This window comes from Miscanthus floridulus, chromosome 18, assembly GCF_019320115.1.
Source record: "Miscanthus floridulus cultivar M001 chromosome 18, ASM1932011v1, whole genome shotgun sequence".
Classification (NCBI taxonomy): Eukaryota; Viridiplantae; Streptophyta; class Magnoliopsida; order Poales; family Poaceae; genus Miscanthus; species Miscanthus floridulus.
In genome coordinates, this window is record NC_089597.1 from 84,348,975 (window position 1) to 84,365,895 (window position 16,921).

Below are 16,921 nucleotides of genomic sequence, written 5' to 3' on the forward strand. Positions count from 1 at the left end.
TGACTTCTACCGGTCTAAGCATCGCTAAGCATACATTTGATCCTAGACCTATATAGGGTTCAAGGTATATTTCTGGACAAAGAAATTATATGCATCAAACATAAAGAACTCAAATGATATTTATAAAAACATAGGAGGCTTAGAATGCTTCGGGGCTTGCCTGAAATCCAAAACTAGGTTAGTGTTTATTAGACGACACTCGCTAGGTGAGTATCTCCCATCTCGGCACTTGCTTAGTCCTTCCACCTTTGGGATAGGTCCACCATACACCATCTTCGGGTTCAGCTCCAACATCACATCCTTCATGTGGTTCATCTAGCGTACCTAGATGAGATGCAAGATGCAAGTGCATGAATAAAAGAATGGCAATACGAGATGCATCTCATAATCTATTATAGAAAGATAGTAAGCATATCAAGCATGGTACACAAGATAACTTGAGTTAAGCTATTCCATTGAAAACATCTATCACAATTTAAGATCTCAGGTAACTTAATTTAACACCATGAAAGGCATGAGTTACACTTAGCAACACATAAGGCAATGCAAAGTGAAAGCAATCGACTTGTAAGCACAACACAACATTTGGACAGCAGCACAAATAACACTTGTTTTACCCATAACTGGAGATCCAAACATCCAAAGAAGGTGATCCTAGACTTTATGGAAATCTAATGAAATTTCCTACAACATTGTTATTATCACCAAAAGCTTATTCCAAATCTAACTGGGTCAAACATACTAATGTTTCAGATCTGCACAGAACTAGGACAGAAAAGTAGTAGTAGTTTCAAAATGACATAACTAGAGTTACAGACATCAAACAAGCATGAACCTTAACTTTATATAAAGCTTATTAAATTATCTAAAACATGTTTATTATCATCACAAGGTGATTCCACCATTAACAAAGTCAATCAAGTACAATTGAGCACCTCTGTCTAGACTTAGACAGATTCAGCCATGCAACTTCACAAGCTTATAACTGGAGTTGTACTAATCCAAAAGACATGAAATAGGACAATATGGAAATCTTATGAAAATCACTACACTTATTCTACTATCTCCAAGATATGATTCAAATCTTGGTTGGCTCAAACAACACAATCATTCAGATCTATACAGAGAGCATGCAAAACCTGACAGGGAAATTATAAAATCTATAGCTCCTAAATTATCAGGCTTATGGTCATGAAAATTTAACACAAGATAGATCATGAAGTTATATACAACTTTATTATGATCATCTTAAGATTATTTTATAGTTAACAAGGTCAATTAATCCAATGAATGCATCTCTGTCCAAAACATGGACAAAATTTTACATGCCACTTTCAACAGCTATAACTAGATTTATACATGTCCAATAAATGTGGTTCTAGACTTTTTAGAAAGCTTCGAAAATTCTAAACAACGTTTTTATAAACACCAAAAGCTAATTATACTATTAAGAAGGCCCCACAATACCAACATGGCAACCCTGTCTAGATTTGGGTAGAAACAGCCACAGAGATTTAAGCAACTATAAATCAAGATCTACTTAACCAAAAATCATGATATTTAGCTTTTTGAAAAGCTTAATAAAAGTAATACAACTCATGTATTGTCATAAAGTCATGATTCATAACTTAACTAAGCCAATTAATTCAAACATGCAGGCCTATTCAGAATAGGAGCAAAGCAACATAGGGCAATTGTTATTTTTATAGATCCTAAACTATCAAGCCTAAACTTCTGAAATTTTTACCAGACATCAAACATCACATGGGTAACACTCCATAAAAATTTAACATTTATTTGAGCACCACAACTGTAGTTATGAAAAAAGACAAGACATAACTAGTATTAAGAACCTAACTGCATAAATCTATTTTTATAGCAAAATACTTAAACTAAAACATGCCATATTATAGATCTAATGCATAGCAATTTCACAAGGATTCCAAAAAGTCCTCATTTACTATTTTACGATTGTTCTACTAATTACTACGAATTTTCAAAGTTGATCATTCAAATATGCATAAATCAAAGAAAAGACATGTAAATCTTGCATCCGAGACCCTGAAGTTTCCACAAATTAAACTCTAGCGAAGAGGTCCTTATGAGCACTATTCACAAGAGTCACTACTTCATAGAAAGATCCTTCCCTTTTGTCGAATTTCTAGGCGAAGTCCTTGACGTGGATTTGGAGCAAAGGATGCGCGGGAGCTCGCCGATTTCGGTCGGAGAAGGCTCGTCAGCGGCGTAGGAATGGAGGGGGAGCACTAGGGGGTCCATGTGCACCCTAAGGTTGCTGTGGATGGTTGGGAGACGGACCGTGGTGCCCTGGCCACGCCCACCAGTGGCATGCAGAGGTGGCGGCGGCGGTCCTCCGGCCTCCTGGCCTAGGTTGGCTCAAAGAAGGAGCACACGAGAACGATGACAGGTTGGCGGAGTCGGTGGCGCATGCGGAGGGACACGAGGGAGCTTAGGGCGGCAGGGACACGACGGTGGCAAGCTTGGTTAGCCCAACAATGGCGTACATGGCCGCGCATGGCGTTACAGAGGGAGAGCGAGAAAGGGCGAGTGAGGGAGAGCGTTGAGTGAGCGTGGAGGGCGTCGGGCGCTCGGTTTACATGCACAAAGGGGGCGAGGTGGCAAGCGAGGGCGTCATAGACGAACAACGCGGCGGCAAGCCTCTATACATGTCGGCCACATTCAAAAATTCTAGGCTAGCTCAAAAATGTCTGAACAAACGACTGAACCTCCATTTTCTCGCCTCTTGATCTCCTAAACCATTTAGTTTTGGCACAGGAGGTAGTAACAAATGTTGTAGAAGTATGTAAGGACTACAGATTTTCTTAAAGGTTTAAGGTCTAACTCGGATTATATTGGAATATAGAGAGCTGCAAAGTAGAGCTCATGAAACTGAAAATTCAGGTTTTCAGTTAACCCAGACTTATCAAAATTTTGAGCTCCCAAAACAGTCATGGATTCCAAATTGAGGGCTTGGTTTGACTTTCTTACAAGCTGATCTAGCTCCTGGTCCAAAAACAAAGTTTGTTCTACTCTACTCAAACTTCAACTTTTATTTAGGTTACACTGCCATGCAAACAATCTAAGCCATAGTTCAAAACAAGTCAATGTAGCATCATGGTAAAGCATAAATTATCCTTTTTGATCTATTAAAGCATTTTCTGGCCCCTCGCTCATCATGAACCCTTTGTGACTTTTGTTGTATATTTCAATTAGAGTCATTTGGGCAAGGTAGAAAGGTTTGGTTGACAACCTATAATTCCATTCACTTAATAAAGCAATCCAAGAAGGATTATAACTTATCATTTCATGTGACTTCTTGATTCCAAACTCCATGAAACTTTTCCACTAATCTAGATGGATGCATGTTGATGTAATGTACATGAAATAAGCATGTTTAACATTACTCTTGCATAATCTTAACAAGGGTCCATATGTAAGTAAAGGTGTGTTGTCCGAGTTTAAGTTGGAGCTCACTCTTGTAGATTTGATCTTGACACCTTCATCACCACTTAACATGTCATGTTTAGGCTCAAACCCATTGCTTCATTGGTGACAACACCTAGGGTGTTACAAAAGTCACGTAGGATAATCAAAGGAATGGAATGCCCTTTTGTTCGGGTAAATTTTTTTACCATGTGATAGTAAAAAAGAGAGGTAGTATTTAGTATTGTACCCTTATGGAGCCCCCGAGTGACCCAGGCTAAAAATGTTTAGGCTAGGGTGCTTTACAGGAGCAAGTGCTGACTAAAAAGTGGTAAGACCAAATTAGGGGAAAATGACATAGCTGTTCAATGTTCCAAGTGTTGGTGAGAACGTTGTCGTTGTTGTCCTCCAGTCGGTAGGTGCCCAGTCAGATCACTTCGGTTACCGTATAGGGTCATTCCCATGGTGGAGAGAGTTTGTGTTTTTCCTTCATTGATTGGGTCCTCCGGAGCATGAGATCACCGACTTCGAGGATCCTCCCCCTGATCTTCCTTTCATGGTACCTACGGAGAGTTTGTTAGTAGAGAGCGGAGCAGATGATGGTCATCTTGCGGGCCTCCTCGAGCAGGTCGACTACGTCTTGCTGAGCCTCCATGGCTCGGTCATGGTCGAAAGCCTTCACTCTTGGGGCATCATGGTCGAGGTCAGAGGGCAGCACTACTTCAGCTCTGTAGTCTAGGAAGAAGGGTGCGAACCCTGTGGAATGGTTCAGGGTCGTTCTTAGGCTCTAGAGGATCACTGGGACCTCTACAACCCATTGCCTGGTGTACTTGTTTAGTGGGTCGAAGATGCATGGCTTAAGCCCTTGGAGGACCATGCCATTGGCACGCTCGACCTGGCCGTTAGTACGTGGGTGTTCGACCAAGGCCGAGTCGATCCTGATGTCATATCCATCACTGAAGTCTAGGAACTTCTTTCTAGTGAAGTTAGTCCCATGGTCAGTGATGATACAGTTAGGAACGCCGAACGGGTAGATGATGTCGAGGAAGAATTTGTTGGTGATGGGTTTGGCCTCTATCCACTTGGTGAACTTGTGGACTGCTATGAGTAGGTGAGTGAAGCCGTCTGGGCCCTTTTTGAGAGGTTCTACCATGTCAAGGCCCCAGACCACGAATGGCCAGGTGATGGGGATGGTTTGAAGCTCCTGTGCCGGCAAATGAGTTTGCCGAGCATAGAATTGGCATCCCTCACATCTATGGACGACCTCCTCTGCATCTCGTAGTGCGGTGGGCCAGCAAAAACCTTGGCAAAAGGCTTTTCTAACCAGCGACCTCGGGGCCGCGTGATGTCCGCAAATCTCGGCATGGACCTCGAGGAGGAGTTGCTTCCCATGGTTGGTGGGGATGCACTTCATAAGCACCCCTGATGGACTCCGTTTGTAGAGTTTGTCATCAAGCGCAATGTAGGTCTTGGCGCATCGAGTGATCCATTGGGCTTCGGTCCTTTTGGGTAGGAGAACCTCCTCGAGGAGGCAGGCAAGTAGCGGCGCTCGCCAGTCAGTTTGATCGAGTGCCAATACGGCAACGTCAGCGGGTGACGTTGTTGTAGAGGCATCGGGGTCGGAGCCCCTAGGCGCTGGCTTGGCATCGGGGTGTGGCTGGATCGAACCTTCTAGGACACGGGCGGATGGCTCGTGGAGATCATTGATGAAGATCCCGCTCAGAGATGGATCTCGCCTAGCGGCCAATTTTGTGAAGAAATTGGCGGCATCATTGTCCTTTCGGGGGACATGATGCAGCTAGATTCCCTAGAATTTGTCCTTGAGCTTGCCCACCTCTTGGCAGTATGCTGCCATGAGGGGGCATTTGTAGGAGGACTCCTTCATGACCTGATCGACGACCAGCTCTGAGTCACCGCGAATGTAGAGTCATGTAGCACCAAGTTTGATGGTGATGCGGAGTCCATTGATCAGGGCCTCATACTCTGTGGTGTTGTTTGAGGCTAAAAAGTGGAGGCAGATAGCATAGCAGAGCCTACTCCCATCTGAGAAGATTAGAACCACTCCAGCCCCTGAGCCGGGCGCCATGATGGACCCATCGAAGTACATTGTCCAATACTCGTGGGTGACGTTTAGGGTCGGTAGCTGGACCTCCATCCATTCGGCAACAAAATCCATGAGAGCTTAAGACTTAATGGTGATACAGGGGATATACCTGATGTCATGGCCCATGAGTTCGAGTGCCCAAGTGGAGATCCATCCCGCGGCATCGCAGTTGTGGACGATGTCTCCGAGTGGGTATGAAGTGACGACCGCGACTTTATGGTCGGTGAAGTAGTGTAGGAGCTTCTGGGTCACCATCAGCATGGCATATAGGAGTTTCTGCACCTGGGGGTACCGGACCTTGGGGTTGGTGAGTACCTCCCCAATGAAATATACATGCCGCTAGACTTTAAGGTGGTGTCCTGGCTCCTCCCTTTCGACGACCAGGGCAGCGCTCACCACATGGTTGCTTGTCATGACGTAGAGGAGGGGTTCTCCCCATTTGTGAGCGATGAGGATTGGGACTGACATCAGGGACGCTTTGAGGCTCTCTAGAGCCTACTAAGCTTCCTCAGTCCAGAGAAAGGCGTCCGTCTTTTTGAGGAGCTTGTACAGTGGCATCCCCTATTTGCCAAGCCAGCAGATGAATCGGCTTAGGGCAGCCAGACAGCTGGTGAGCCTTTGTACACCCTTGACATTGCATATAGGGCCCATGTTAGAGATGGCAATGATCCTTTTGGGGTTGGCCTCGATGCCGCGCTCGGACACAATGTATCCTAGCAGCTTTCCCTTTGGAACCCCAAAAACACATTTCTTGGGATTTAATCTGATGTTGAACCTTTAGAGGATCATGAACGTTGCGGCCAAGTTTGCGATCAGGTCACAAGCTTGAGCTATTTTGACCACTATGTCATCAACATAGATGGCGATTGTTGGTTTCGGTCGCTCGGTTTGATTAGGCTGATCGAGCGGGTCGATTTGCTCGACGAAGCATTGCTGCATGCACCTTTGGTGGGTGGCGCCAGCGTTCTTCATGCCGAAAGGCATGGTTACATAGCAATATGAACCATATGGGGTGATGAACGAGGTTGCGAGTTGATCGGACTCTTTCATCATAATCTGGTGATAGCTCGAGTAGACATCCAGAAAGGAGAGGATCTCACAACCCGAGGTGGAGTCGACTATCTGGTCTATGCACGGCAAAGGAAAATGATCCTTTGGACATGATTTGATGAGGCCAGTATAATCAACGCATATTCTCTATTTCTTGATCTTCTTTTTAACAAGAACAGGATTGGCAAGCCAGTTAGAGTGGAATACCTCTCTGATGAATCCAGCTGCCAGGAGTTTGGTGATCTCTTCACCTATGGCCCTTTGCCTCTTGTTGTCGAAGCGATGTAGGAGTTGCTTAGCTAGCTTCGACCTAGGATGAGGCGCAGTGCACGCTCAGCGATGTCCCATAGTATGCTTGGCATGTCAGATGGCTTCCATGCGAAGACATCATGATTGGCGTATAGGAAGTCAATGAGCTCGCATTCCTATTTGGTCGGGAGCTTTGTCCCGATCCACACCATCTTGGTTGGGTCAGTGGGGTCGATTCCTACTACCTTGGTTTCCTCGAGCGGGAGGAAGGCCGTTGAGGAGGTTGGTTTGTTACAGTTTGGGACTGAAGGGGTCGACGACTCCCCGAGCCGCGGGAGCTCAGACGAGTTGGTGACCGCGGTGGCGAGCTCGAAATGCTCGTGGTCGCACATGAAGGCGTGTGAGAAGGCGCTACTCATGGTGATGATGCCATTCAGTCCTAGCATCTTTAGCTTGAGGTAGGTGTAGTTCGGGATTGCCATGAATTTGGCGTAGCATGGCCGCCCCAAGATGGCGTGGTAGGATCCTAGGAAGTCCACCACTTCGAAGGTGAGGACCTCCGAGCGGAAGTTGGCTCGGTTGTCAAATGTGACGGGCAGGTCGATCTGCCCGAGTGGGTATGCCTGCGCTCCTGGGATCACCCCATGGAAGGGAGAGCCCGCTAGGTGGAGTTCCGATCGAGGGATGCGCATGGCGTCGAGGGTGTCGACGTAGAGGATGTTGAGGCCACTGCCTCCGTCCATCAGCACCTTGGTGAGGTGCTTCTTGCGGACGATGGGGTCGACGATGAGCCGGTAGCATCCCGGTCTTGTGACATGGGAGGGATGGTCCCTCTAATCGAAGGTGATTGGAGATTCCGACCAACTGAGGAAGGAGGGGACGACCGTCTTGGCGGCACATGCCTCTCTATAGCGCACCTTGTGCTGGCGTTTGGACCAGATGGCGTCGGATCCACCGAAGATCATGATGCATTCCTCAGGGTTGGGGAAGCCATCTCTGTCCTTGCCCGTCGTGCCTCCTTTCTTGGCTACCGCCTCTTTGCCGTCTATTTCTTTTGCTCCACCGACCTGTCGGAGGAAACGTTTGAGGAGCTCACAGTCCTTGTGTTGGTGTTTGATGGGGTAGGCATGGTTGGTGCATGGGCTATTCATGAGCTTGTTGAAGTGGTCAGGCAGTCCCTATTGGGGTTGCTTGCCCGTGTGATCAGCTACGGTGATCAACGCGGTGCTATCCGGTCGGCGCTGATCCTTTTTGTTCTTCTTGCCCCTTTGTGTGAAGGGGCCCTCGTCTTGGTCTGCACGCTTGGCCTTGCCTTTGTCTCAGCCTCCGTTGAAGATCGCTCCGACCGCCTCCTCGCCGAAGGCATGGTTAGTGGCGATGTCGAGCAGGTCGCGGGTGGTATGGGGCTTTAGGCAGCCAAACTTGTGGATTAGGGACTCGTAGGTCATCCCAGAGAGGAATGCACTGATGATGTCCATGTCGACAACAATAGGGAGAGTTGCATCATTGGGAGAACCTACGGATGTAATCCCGCAGGGACTCGCTGGGCTCTTGCTGGCAGCTCTTGAGGTCCTAGGAGTTAACAGGGTGGACATACATCCCCTAAAAATTTTCGATGAAGACCCGCTTGAGGTCCGCCTAGTCACGATGCTGTCGTGCAAGAGGAATTCGAGCCTTGCCCGAACATGTTCTCCCATGCAGATAGGGAGATATTGAATGATGAAAAGGTCATCATCCACCCCTTTGGCTCGACAGGCAAGCTGGAAATCTTCGAGCCAAATACCAGGGTTTGTCTCCCCGGTCTACTTGGCGATGTTGGAGAGCGGTTGGAAGCACTGTGGGAACGGCGCTCTCTGGATACGCTGGCCAAAGGCCCGTGGTCTCGAGCCCTTAGGGTTGGGACTCCAGTCGTCTGGCCGATGACCATGCCTGGGGCACGTTTTACCGCTCCCCTCGATGGTTCGGCTAGGACCCATGTCGCCCGCCCTCATCGCCGCCCGATGGATGTCATCATCGTGCCGGGCCTGATGCCGGTTGCTGATGACGCTGTGAGCGTCTTGGTGCAGACCAGGCCGTTCGCGTACCGGCGATCGGTGTAGAGCAGGCGCTAGGTCGGACCGCGGCGTAGCCGCTGCCTCCCGAGCCGTGCTTGGTGGCTGTAGTGGTGAGCAGATGGAGTGATCCATCTAGCGCGTTCCCACTCCCCCAGTGGGGAGAGAGGGCGCGTGTCAGAGTCGCGATGTGGAGCTTTTAGCCTATTGAACGGTGGTGGCTTCTACTGACGCCCAGAGGTTCTGGTAGACCGCCCGCTCCTGGGGGTCGATGGGCTTGGGAACGCCATGCAGAAGCATTGTCGCAGCGGTAATGTTCTGGCTAGCCCGAGCAAACTATGGGGGTCGTTCCCCTCGTTATGATGTCGCGTTGGACCTGGCGGGCGTGACATCGGGCACCGCCCGCCGGGTCATGCGCATGGGGCGCAACGTGCTGCACTGAGCGCGTCGGCGCAGGCGGCGGCTGGTTCTGCCGCCGTTGTCGTAGTTCCTCGACGTGCCCTTGTGCGAGCGCGAGGGCCCCCGCATGCGGGTCCAGAGGGGTGTGAGTCTACACAGACTCCGCAACCACCAACGGCTGTCCCGGGGTGTCCACCATAGCGCACTCCCTAGATGGACAATGGCTAGGTGCCACATCGTCGGTGTTGGAGCCGTCGCTCTTAATCTCGTCATCCAGGAGTTCGTAGAAAGTGGTAGGAGCATAGCTCGCCATTTTCACGAATTCAGATGTCAGAGGGGATGGCGCCAGCGTCCTTCAGAGCCCCCGAGCGCACATGTCCGTGAGGGACACGAGACCACAGGGGAACCGATTGTACGACGTTCATAGTGCGGACAATACGGTCCCTCCGGATAATCGGCGAGAGATAGTAAATAGCGTGTAAATAACAGTATGTACATTACTCACAGCGGAGTTTGAGCAGAGAGTTTGCTCAGAATGAAGCGCAGGTGCCTCGTCATTGAAGTTGTCGTGCGTTCCGAAGCCGATGGAGGGCGCCCCTCCGACGGGCACCAGAATGAGTGCCTCCTCACGGAGGTGTAGTACGCCGAGCCAGTCGACGATGAAGTCCAAGCTTCCGAAGAGGAAGGCCTAGGACAGCTCGAAGATGGGTGGAACCCACATCCCAACAGGTGGGAGTGTGGGAAACTCCAGTGAGCCGAAGTGAGTCGTATCGCTTGAGCCTGCCATGGTGAAGGTGGCGGAAAAGTGGGCCATCTGATGACCAAAAAGTGTTGAACGTACAACGTCTTCCCCACGGACAGCGCCAACTGTCGGTGCAGAAAGTGACCAACACGTAAATATTTATAGTTTTGTCGTACATTGTGATCGGAGGTGGCCTAACACTCAATGACACATGGTTTATATTGGTTCAGGCAACGTGCCCTATGTCCAGTTTGAGTCGGTCGATGACTTTATTCCTGAGCTCGGGTGCTCGAAGTTTGCAGCGGGGTTACAAACGAGAAGGAGAAAGATGGGGTACAAGAGGTCCGGTCGGACTCTGGTCTGAAGGGTCAAGAGTGATATGAGCCCCGCTATGTGCTAAGTGTTCGAGCGTGTGCTTGTGGTTTGAACCTGACGGTTCTGTTGGTGTACTAGTGAACTGGTCGATCTGAATCAACTTGGTTGTGTTGAAGAGAGCGCATCCTTTTATAGATGAAGGGAATAGCCTTACTAAGTCTTGTTGCCTACGCCAACGGGTACAAGATGATGGTAGGCGACCATAATACTATTTAATGTCATATGCACGTGGGAGGTTGTGTCATCTTCTTCAGGTATGGAAAATGTCGGTGCATGTCACACTGTTGATACCCAGAGGCATGCAAGGGGTCTTACCATATTCGCCTGGCACGGTAAATGCCGGCGCCCACAATATTGTTGATGCCTCAGAGGCATATGGGAGAGCCTTATCGTATTCGTCTGGCATGGGAGTTAATGACGCCCACAATACTGTAGGGAAAAATATCAGCACCTACAACATTGCTTTGGTTCTATCATGTCTGGTAGGTCGCAGGGTACGGTGCTGTAGGTGTACAGGGTATGGTCCTTGGTATTGCGGTTGACTTGAGTACCCTGCCTTACTTTCTCCATCGTTTACTGGTTTTACTGAGTGGGCGTCCCCGGTCGGCTGGTCCCAGTCAGCTCTGATTGCGCCAGTCGAAGAGGAGTTGTAAGCAGAGGTTCGACGCATCCGCGGTCGGTGAAGCGGGTCGGAGTCAGAAGTGGTGTTTGGCTAGGCCTTTCGGTCGAAGAGGTCGTCCGGAGGCGGGCTAGAGACCGAAGCGAATGCTCCGGTCGAAGAGGTGGGCCGGAGTCGGAAGCGGGCGCCATTCCTCCTTGGCTAGGCCTTGCGGTCGGAAATTGGATCGCCCTTCTGGCCTGCTGTTTAGGTATGTTGGGCCGGCCTAAGAGTTGCGCGTTGGTTCGCAACGTTGTCTGCTGGGGTAAGCCTTTGTTGAGAAACCGGTCCACAAGAGACCCCGAGTTTATGAACCCGACACCTAGTTTGTTATAAGAAAATCTACTCAGATCCTATCAAATCAATACAAATGTCTTGGTTTCCAATGCCTCGTATGATAGCTTGCTTTCCGAGTCAATGACATATCCCGTCTGGATTGGGTCTCTCGTTCGACAGGCTCGGCCCACCTCATTCCAATTGGGCTCTTTTTTAGACGGTAAAGACACCCAAGTTCCGTAACACCGACACCCATTACGATCTACGTGTGTATTGATGCGAGATTGCGTAAGTAAAAGAAAATATAAGCTAAAGGAAATAATCATTAGCAAAATATATTATTGTTTCTCCATCTATTTTTAATGAAAAGATCTAAACCAACTACCACGAATTCTTTGCTCGCCTGCTGCCTCCATCCTGAGATACTCTCTTCATTCTAAATTATAAATTATAAGATAAAATGTTTTGATATTTTAAGTAATACATCGCTTTTGCTATACACGTAGATATACAATAAGCGTCGATACATAGCAAAAATAATATATCAAGCAAATACCAAAACTTCTTATAATTTGAGATAGGAGTATGTTTTATTGGGTCTTAGAATTATGAAAATCTCTGTACCTCTGAATCTTACATATATTGATTGGATTATGGGACTTGTTGATTTTCTATTAGATTTCTATAAAATCCATTAAGATCTAAACGGGACCTTAATAACAATTCATAAAACACACCGGCGGCTGCGGCCGCAAAAATACACCTATGTGGTACTGTAGCTAAAACAAGCTGCAGCGGCTGCACCGAACAGGACCATAAATTGTTTTGCGATAATGATACAATTAAGACGTCCGGACAGATGAACGCCTCCCACCGCTCACTCCCACACATGTCATTCAACCAGCGACCCTATCCGCTCCTTCTGTCCGTGCGCCTCGATGCTCGCTGCGCCGTTTTCTTCAAGCGTCCTCGTCGCGACCGCCTCGCTGCCACCGATCCCGCAGCACCGCGCCCCATCCCTCGCGGTCTCTCCTCCGCGATGCCTCCTCGCCGCAACCGCCTCCACCGAGCTAGCGAGCCCCCACGACGGATGCTCCAACATGCAAGCAAGGACGATGAGATTTGTGATGTGACGTTGCGCCCGCCGGCGAGTTGCCCGTGCCGCTGCTTCACAGCAAGGTCCATGCGCCGCCGACCTTCGCGCCGCGTGCCTCGCTCCATTAGTCCAAACAAAGCCCATGTTGCAAGAGTATATTTCAAGTGTTTCAGATGTTTCATCTGGATGTTGCAAGTGTTTTATCTTGATGTTGCAAAAGTAGATTAGAATGTTGCACATGTTGCAGTGGCTATACACGTATGTTTCAAGTGTATGTTCCAAATATTTTATCTCATTTTTCAGACGTATGTTCTCAAGTATTTTATCTGGATGTTGGATATGTTTTCACACATAAAGTGTTTTCAGGAGTTTTTTTTGTAAGTGTTTCGAGTGTTTCGGCTATTTCGTACGTACGTTGCAAGTGTTTTATCTAGATGTTTCAAAAGTAGATCTGGTGTTGAAGCTAGTGTTTTATATGTATGTTTCGCGTGTTTCATCCACCTTTAGACGTATATTGCAAATGTTGCATCTGGTTGTTTTAAAAGTTGATCAGGTGTTACATCTTGGTCTTCGCTTTTCTGCTGCCTCACCTTCACCTCCGTGTTTCCTCATCCTCCTCCCGACGCCGTCTGGGCTTCCACTGCCCACTTCCCCTCTTCTGGATGCTGACATTACATCTGCAGCTGCAGGCCGCGTACATGCGCGTGACAAGTGGATGGGCGCGAGGACTTCAAACGTGCAGTTGGGTGGATTGGCCGCCGCGTAGGCAAGCGTGAGATACAGGTGCACGGGGGAGGGGGGGTACTGTCCGAACATTCGGGCTATTGTCTTCGTTATACGGTTGTTGGTTACGACTGCTCCTAGATAGACAAGGGGCCATTTTTTAAATTTTACACGGCAATTACCGGAGTTGTGGGCACAAGCTGGAGACTTGAACGTCGCGTGAGGGTTTTTATGGGCAGAGTACTCTGAAAGACGGGATCACGGGATAAGATAGCAACACGACAGGTGGCACCCAACCACAGCCTGCAACCTGTCGAGCGGGGTGGGGGGCCTCGCCGTTGCTGGAGCGGCGGCCCAGCAGGCGGCAGGTCCCCGTCGGAAGCGTCCACGTCCCGGAACGCGAGTGGCGCCCGCGGCCGTCACTGTAGGGGCCCCTGCCAGCCCGCTTGCACGCGTAGGCCAACGGGCGAGGCACACGCCAGCACGCCCGTGCGTTGTCCGGACGCAAGCAACCGCAGGCTGTCCCGTCGCTACAGACGCGGGGATGTGCGCAGCTGTACTACTCCTACTCGCCCAGGGCGACCGGGACATCAACGTCCGTCGTCCGAGAAAGCTACTTTGCTCGAGAAATGGTTGCCATCTGGCTACCGGTGGCACCGGAGCGGATCCGAATTGTTTAGTTGCATAGCTTGTGTTCTCCGTTCTTCCACGTGAACTCATATCTGGGGTCCGTAATCAAATCTCAACAGTTCGGCTATCGACGACGAGGGCTCGTTCAATTCACTGAAAAACCAGCTGAAGTGCTGTTCTGACTAATTTGTCGTAAGAAAAAAATACTATTTGTGGAGAAAGGCAGAACGAATGAACCCCTTTTCCGATCTTTTTTCTTTTCTTTTCCTGAACCTACTCTTTCAGCGTGTGTCAATCAGTGTCCGTCATTGTAGTACCTTGGTTGTCTCGGGCCTGGCTGAACTTTTTAGAGCCCAGATCAGCTAAATGAGGCAGATACATGCTTATGTTTGGTTTACTGGCCTTGTTCAACCAAGTGCAACAGAGACGCAGACGCTGTTTGGTTTCATTCAGTCTAATCGCTGCCAGTCACTGACATAATGTGCTGAGCATTCTCTACAGTCTACGTAAGTGGGACTCCCGTCAAGCTCGTCAGGGCCTGCGAGAGACGACGGGAAGTTCCGTTTCTACGGAGCCGGATTCGGAAATCTAGTGTGAGGTTGAGTGTTGTCTACAGTATGTATGTCTCCCCGTCTTGCGGCTGAAGCGAACCGAAGACAGCAAAGAAAACAGCACTCGCAGCCGAGAGAGATCTTTGGGCGCGCACCCGATCCGGACAAGCGCAAAAGCACGAGCCGTCTCAGCAAAGGCGCGGGGCCAGCGGGCGGGCGTGGCTTCGCGTCCGCGGCAGCGCGCGCTTTTTCCCCACCCGTCGCCGTCGGCGAGGGACCGAGGGCCCCATGCACGCGGGGCCACGTGTGAGGCCAGGGTGCCGAACCCTCGCGAGCCCGCGGCACGCGTCGGGGCCCACTGCCCACGCCACGCCCCGCGCGCATTATAACCTGCTCCCGCCGCGCGTCACCGGCGACCGCGTCGCCACCCGCACCTGTAGTTGTTACCTTCTCCTTCGGGACCTTTCCACCATTTCCGCATTTAGAAGCTCCCAGTGCCCTCTCCTCCAGCAGATAGTTTCTTTTGCGAGATATTAGTCGGTAGCTCGAGCTTGTGAAGGCATATATAGCATAGCGGAAGGGGATTGATGGCGGCGGGCGCCGGCGGCGGCGCGGAGGCGCCGTTCGTGTGGAAGACGTACATGATGGTCGAGGACCCTGGGACGGACGGGATGATCGGCTGGGGGAAGGGCAACAACAGCTTCGTCGTCGCCGACCCCTTCGTCTTCTCGCAGACGCTGCTCCCCGCGCACTTCAAGCACAACAACTTCTCCAGCTTCGTCCGCCAGCTCAACACCTATGTCAGTTAGTTAAATCACTCCAGCTCCAGCTAGCTAAATTTATTACCATCTGTCTCTTCCTTCAAGCTGCTGAACGACCCTCCGTGGGAGAGTGCTGGATCTGTATATACTACGACAGTATCTCTTTCGGTTTATGTGCAAGTTTTTATTTGGGAGGGAAATGGAGATTGTTTCAGTCAGTGTTTGGCGTAGTTCTTGCCGCACTGTACCAACCCAAGTCAGTGTTTAGCAATGAAATTCTCAAAACATTTTTTTTCTTTTGGAGATTCATGACTGATTCGTAAACAAACATGGGCAGAGCATAGAGATGGACCGTGGGCCGTGGCCAAACAGTTCAATTGCACCCTGAATATGCACGGAGAAAATTTGTTTTGCCCTGTTTTACTATGGATTTCTGCAAGAACCGAAAAGGCTAAAACTATGTACATACAGGACGTAAGAATTTGTATCTTCGATTTCGATAAACCGCAAGAGCCAAGAACCGTACTAGCAGTTCGTTCTCCCTGCCCTGATTGTGCTATTTTGACTCCACACAACAGGGCTTCCGCAAGGTTGATCCGTACCGGTGGGAGTTCGCCCACGCGTCGTTCCTGCGCGGCCAGACCCACCTCCTGTGCAACATCGTCCGCCGCGGCAGCAGCAGCGCCGCCGCCTGTGCCGGAGGCGGAGGCGGCGGCGGCAAGAGGAAGGACGCGGCAGCGTCCGGCAGCCCCGCCGAGGCCTCCGCCTCAGGGGACGACATGGCCATGGTTGCCACGGAGGTGGTGCGCCTCAAGCAGGAGCAGCGCGCCATCGACGACCGCGTCGCCTCCATGTGGCGCCGCGTGCGGGAGACGGAGCGCAGGCCCAAGCAGATGCTCGCCTTCCTCCTCAAGGTCGTCGGCGACCGCGACAGGCTGCACCGCCTCGTCGGCGACGCCGCCGCGCCAGGGCCAGATAATAACGGGTTCACCGCAGAGCCGCCGCCCGCCGCGGAGGGCGGCGAGAAGCGGGCCAGGCTGCTGCTCGACGGCGACAACATGGTGGCGCTCGGCCCCGAGGCCGTCGACTTCGCCGGATTCTACAGCGTGTTCGGCGACGTTGCCGCGGGATCCGGCGGTGGCGGGTGCTCGTTTGCGTTCGGCGGCGGGTACTGAGTGACGACCATGCGCCGCCCCCAGTGTCTGTCAGCAGCTTGGCCCGCTTTTTGCTGCTGCTGTTTCTGCCGACTTCTTGCTTGCCAATGCCATTGCGGCGTGGCCGCCGCTTGGAACGCGAGGCAAAAGCGGCGGCAGCCGTCGTATGGAAGCATGGCAGGGGCCTATAGTCATCCGATGATGGATGACAGTGATGTAATTTTGTGTCCATAATGTCTATTTGATGCTTTTGGTGGATCTGATTTCATGGGCGGAAGTGACTACCGCGTCGGGATCATCCGAGCTAAGCCTGGTTTACTTTCCCGTCAAAACTTTACAACCTATCACAAACTTTACAACCTATCACGTTAATGTTCCACCTTGTTGGTGGACGTAACGCCTAAGAGGAGGATAAATTAGGCAACTTAAAAATTCTAACTCTAAACTATAGCATATTTTTTTAATATTAGCAAAACCTATGCAAAAGATAAACTATTTAAATGTGCAACTACGGTTTTGCTAGTGTGTTGCTATCTTTATCGTAAACGTAGTAAAGTAATCAATGTAAATGCAGAAGCTAAAGAGCGAGGCAGAGATATGCAAACTCTCGTCGACGATCTCGATATTTTTACGAGGTATCGAGAAGCGCGCAAGCTTCCCT

The 16,921-nt window shown here is 50.2% G+C and overlaps 1 protein-coding gene across 1 annotated transcript; it reads left to right on the forward strand.

Annotated features, from left to right (window-relative positions):
• Positions 1-14,795: 14,795 nt before the first annotated feature.
• Positions 14,796-16,558, forward strand: LOC136520568 (heat stress transcription factor C-2b-like). The gene is made up of 2 exons (XM_066514121.1): positions 14,796-15,145; positions 15,685-16,558. The coding sequence occupies exons 1-2, from the start codon at positions 14,933-14,935 to the stop codon at positions 16,279-16,281; spliced, it is 810 nt and encodes a 269-aa protein (XP_066370218.1). The 5' UTR covers positions 14,796-14,932; the 3' UTR covers positions 16,282-16,558.
• The last annotated feature ends 363 nt before the right edge of the window (positions 16,559-16,921 follow it).

What these genes read in the sequence shown, in the direction of transcription:
- LOC136520568 (XM_066514121.1), top strand. Translation starts at nt 14,933, where the DNA reads ATGGCGGCGGGCGCCGGCGGCGGCGCGGAGGCGCCGTTCGTGTGGAAG. An exon ending in TCCGCCAGCTCAACACCTAT is followed by an intron (nt 15,146 to 15,684) that starts GTCAGTTAGTTA and finishes TCCACACAACAG; the next exon opens with GGCTTCCGCAAGGTTGATCC.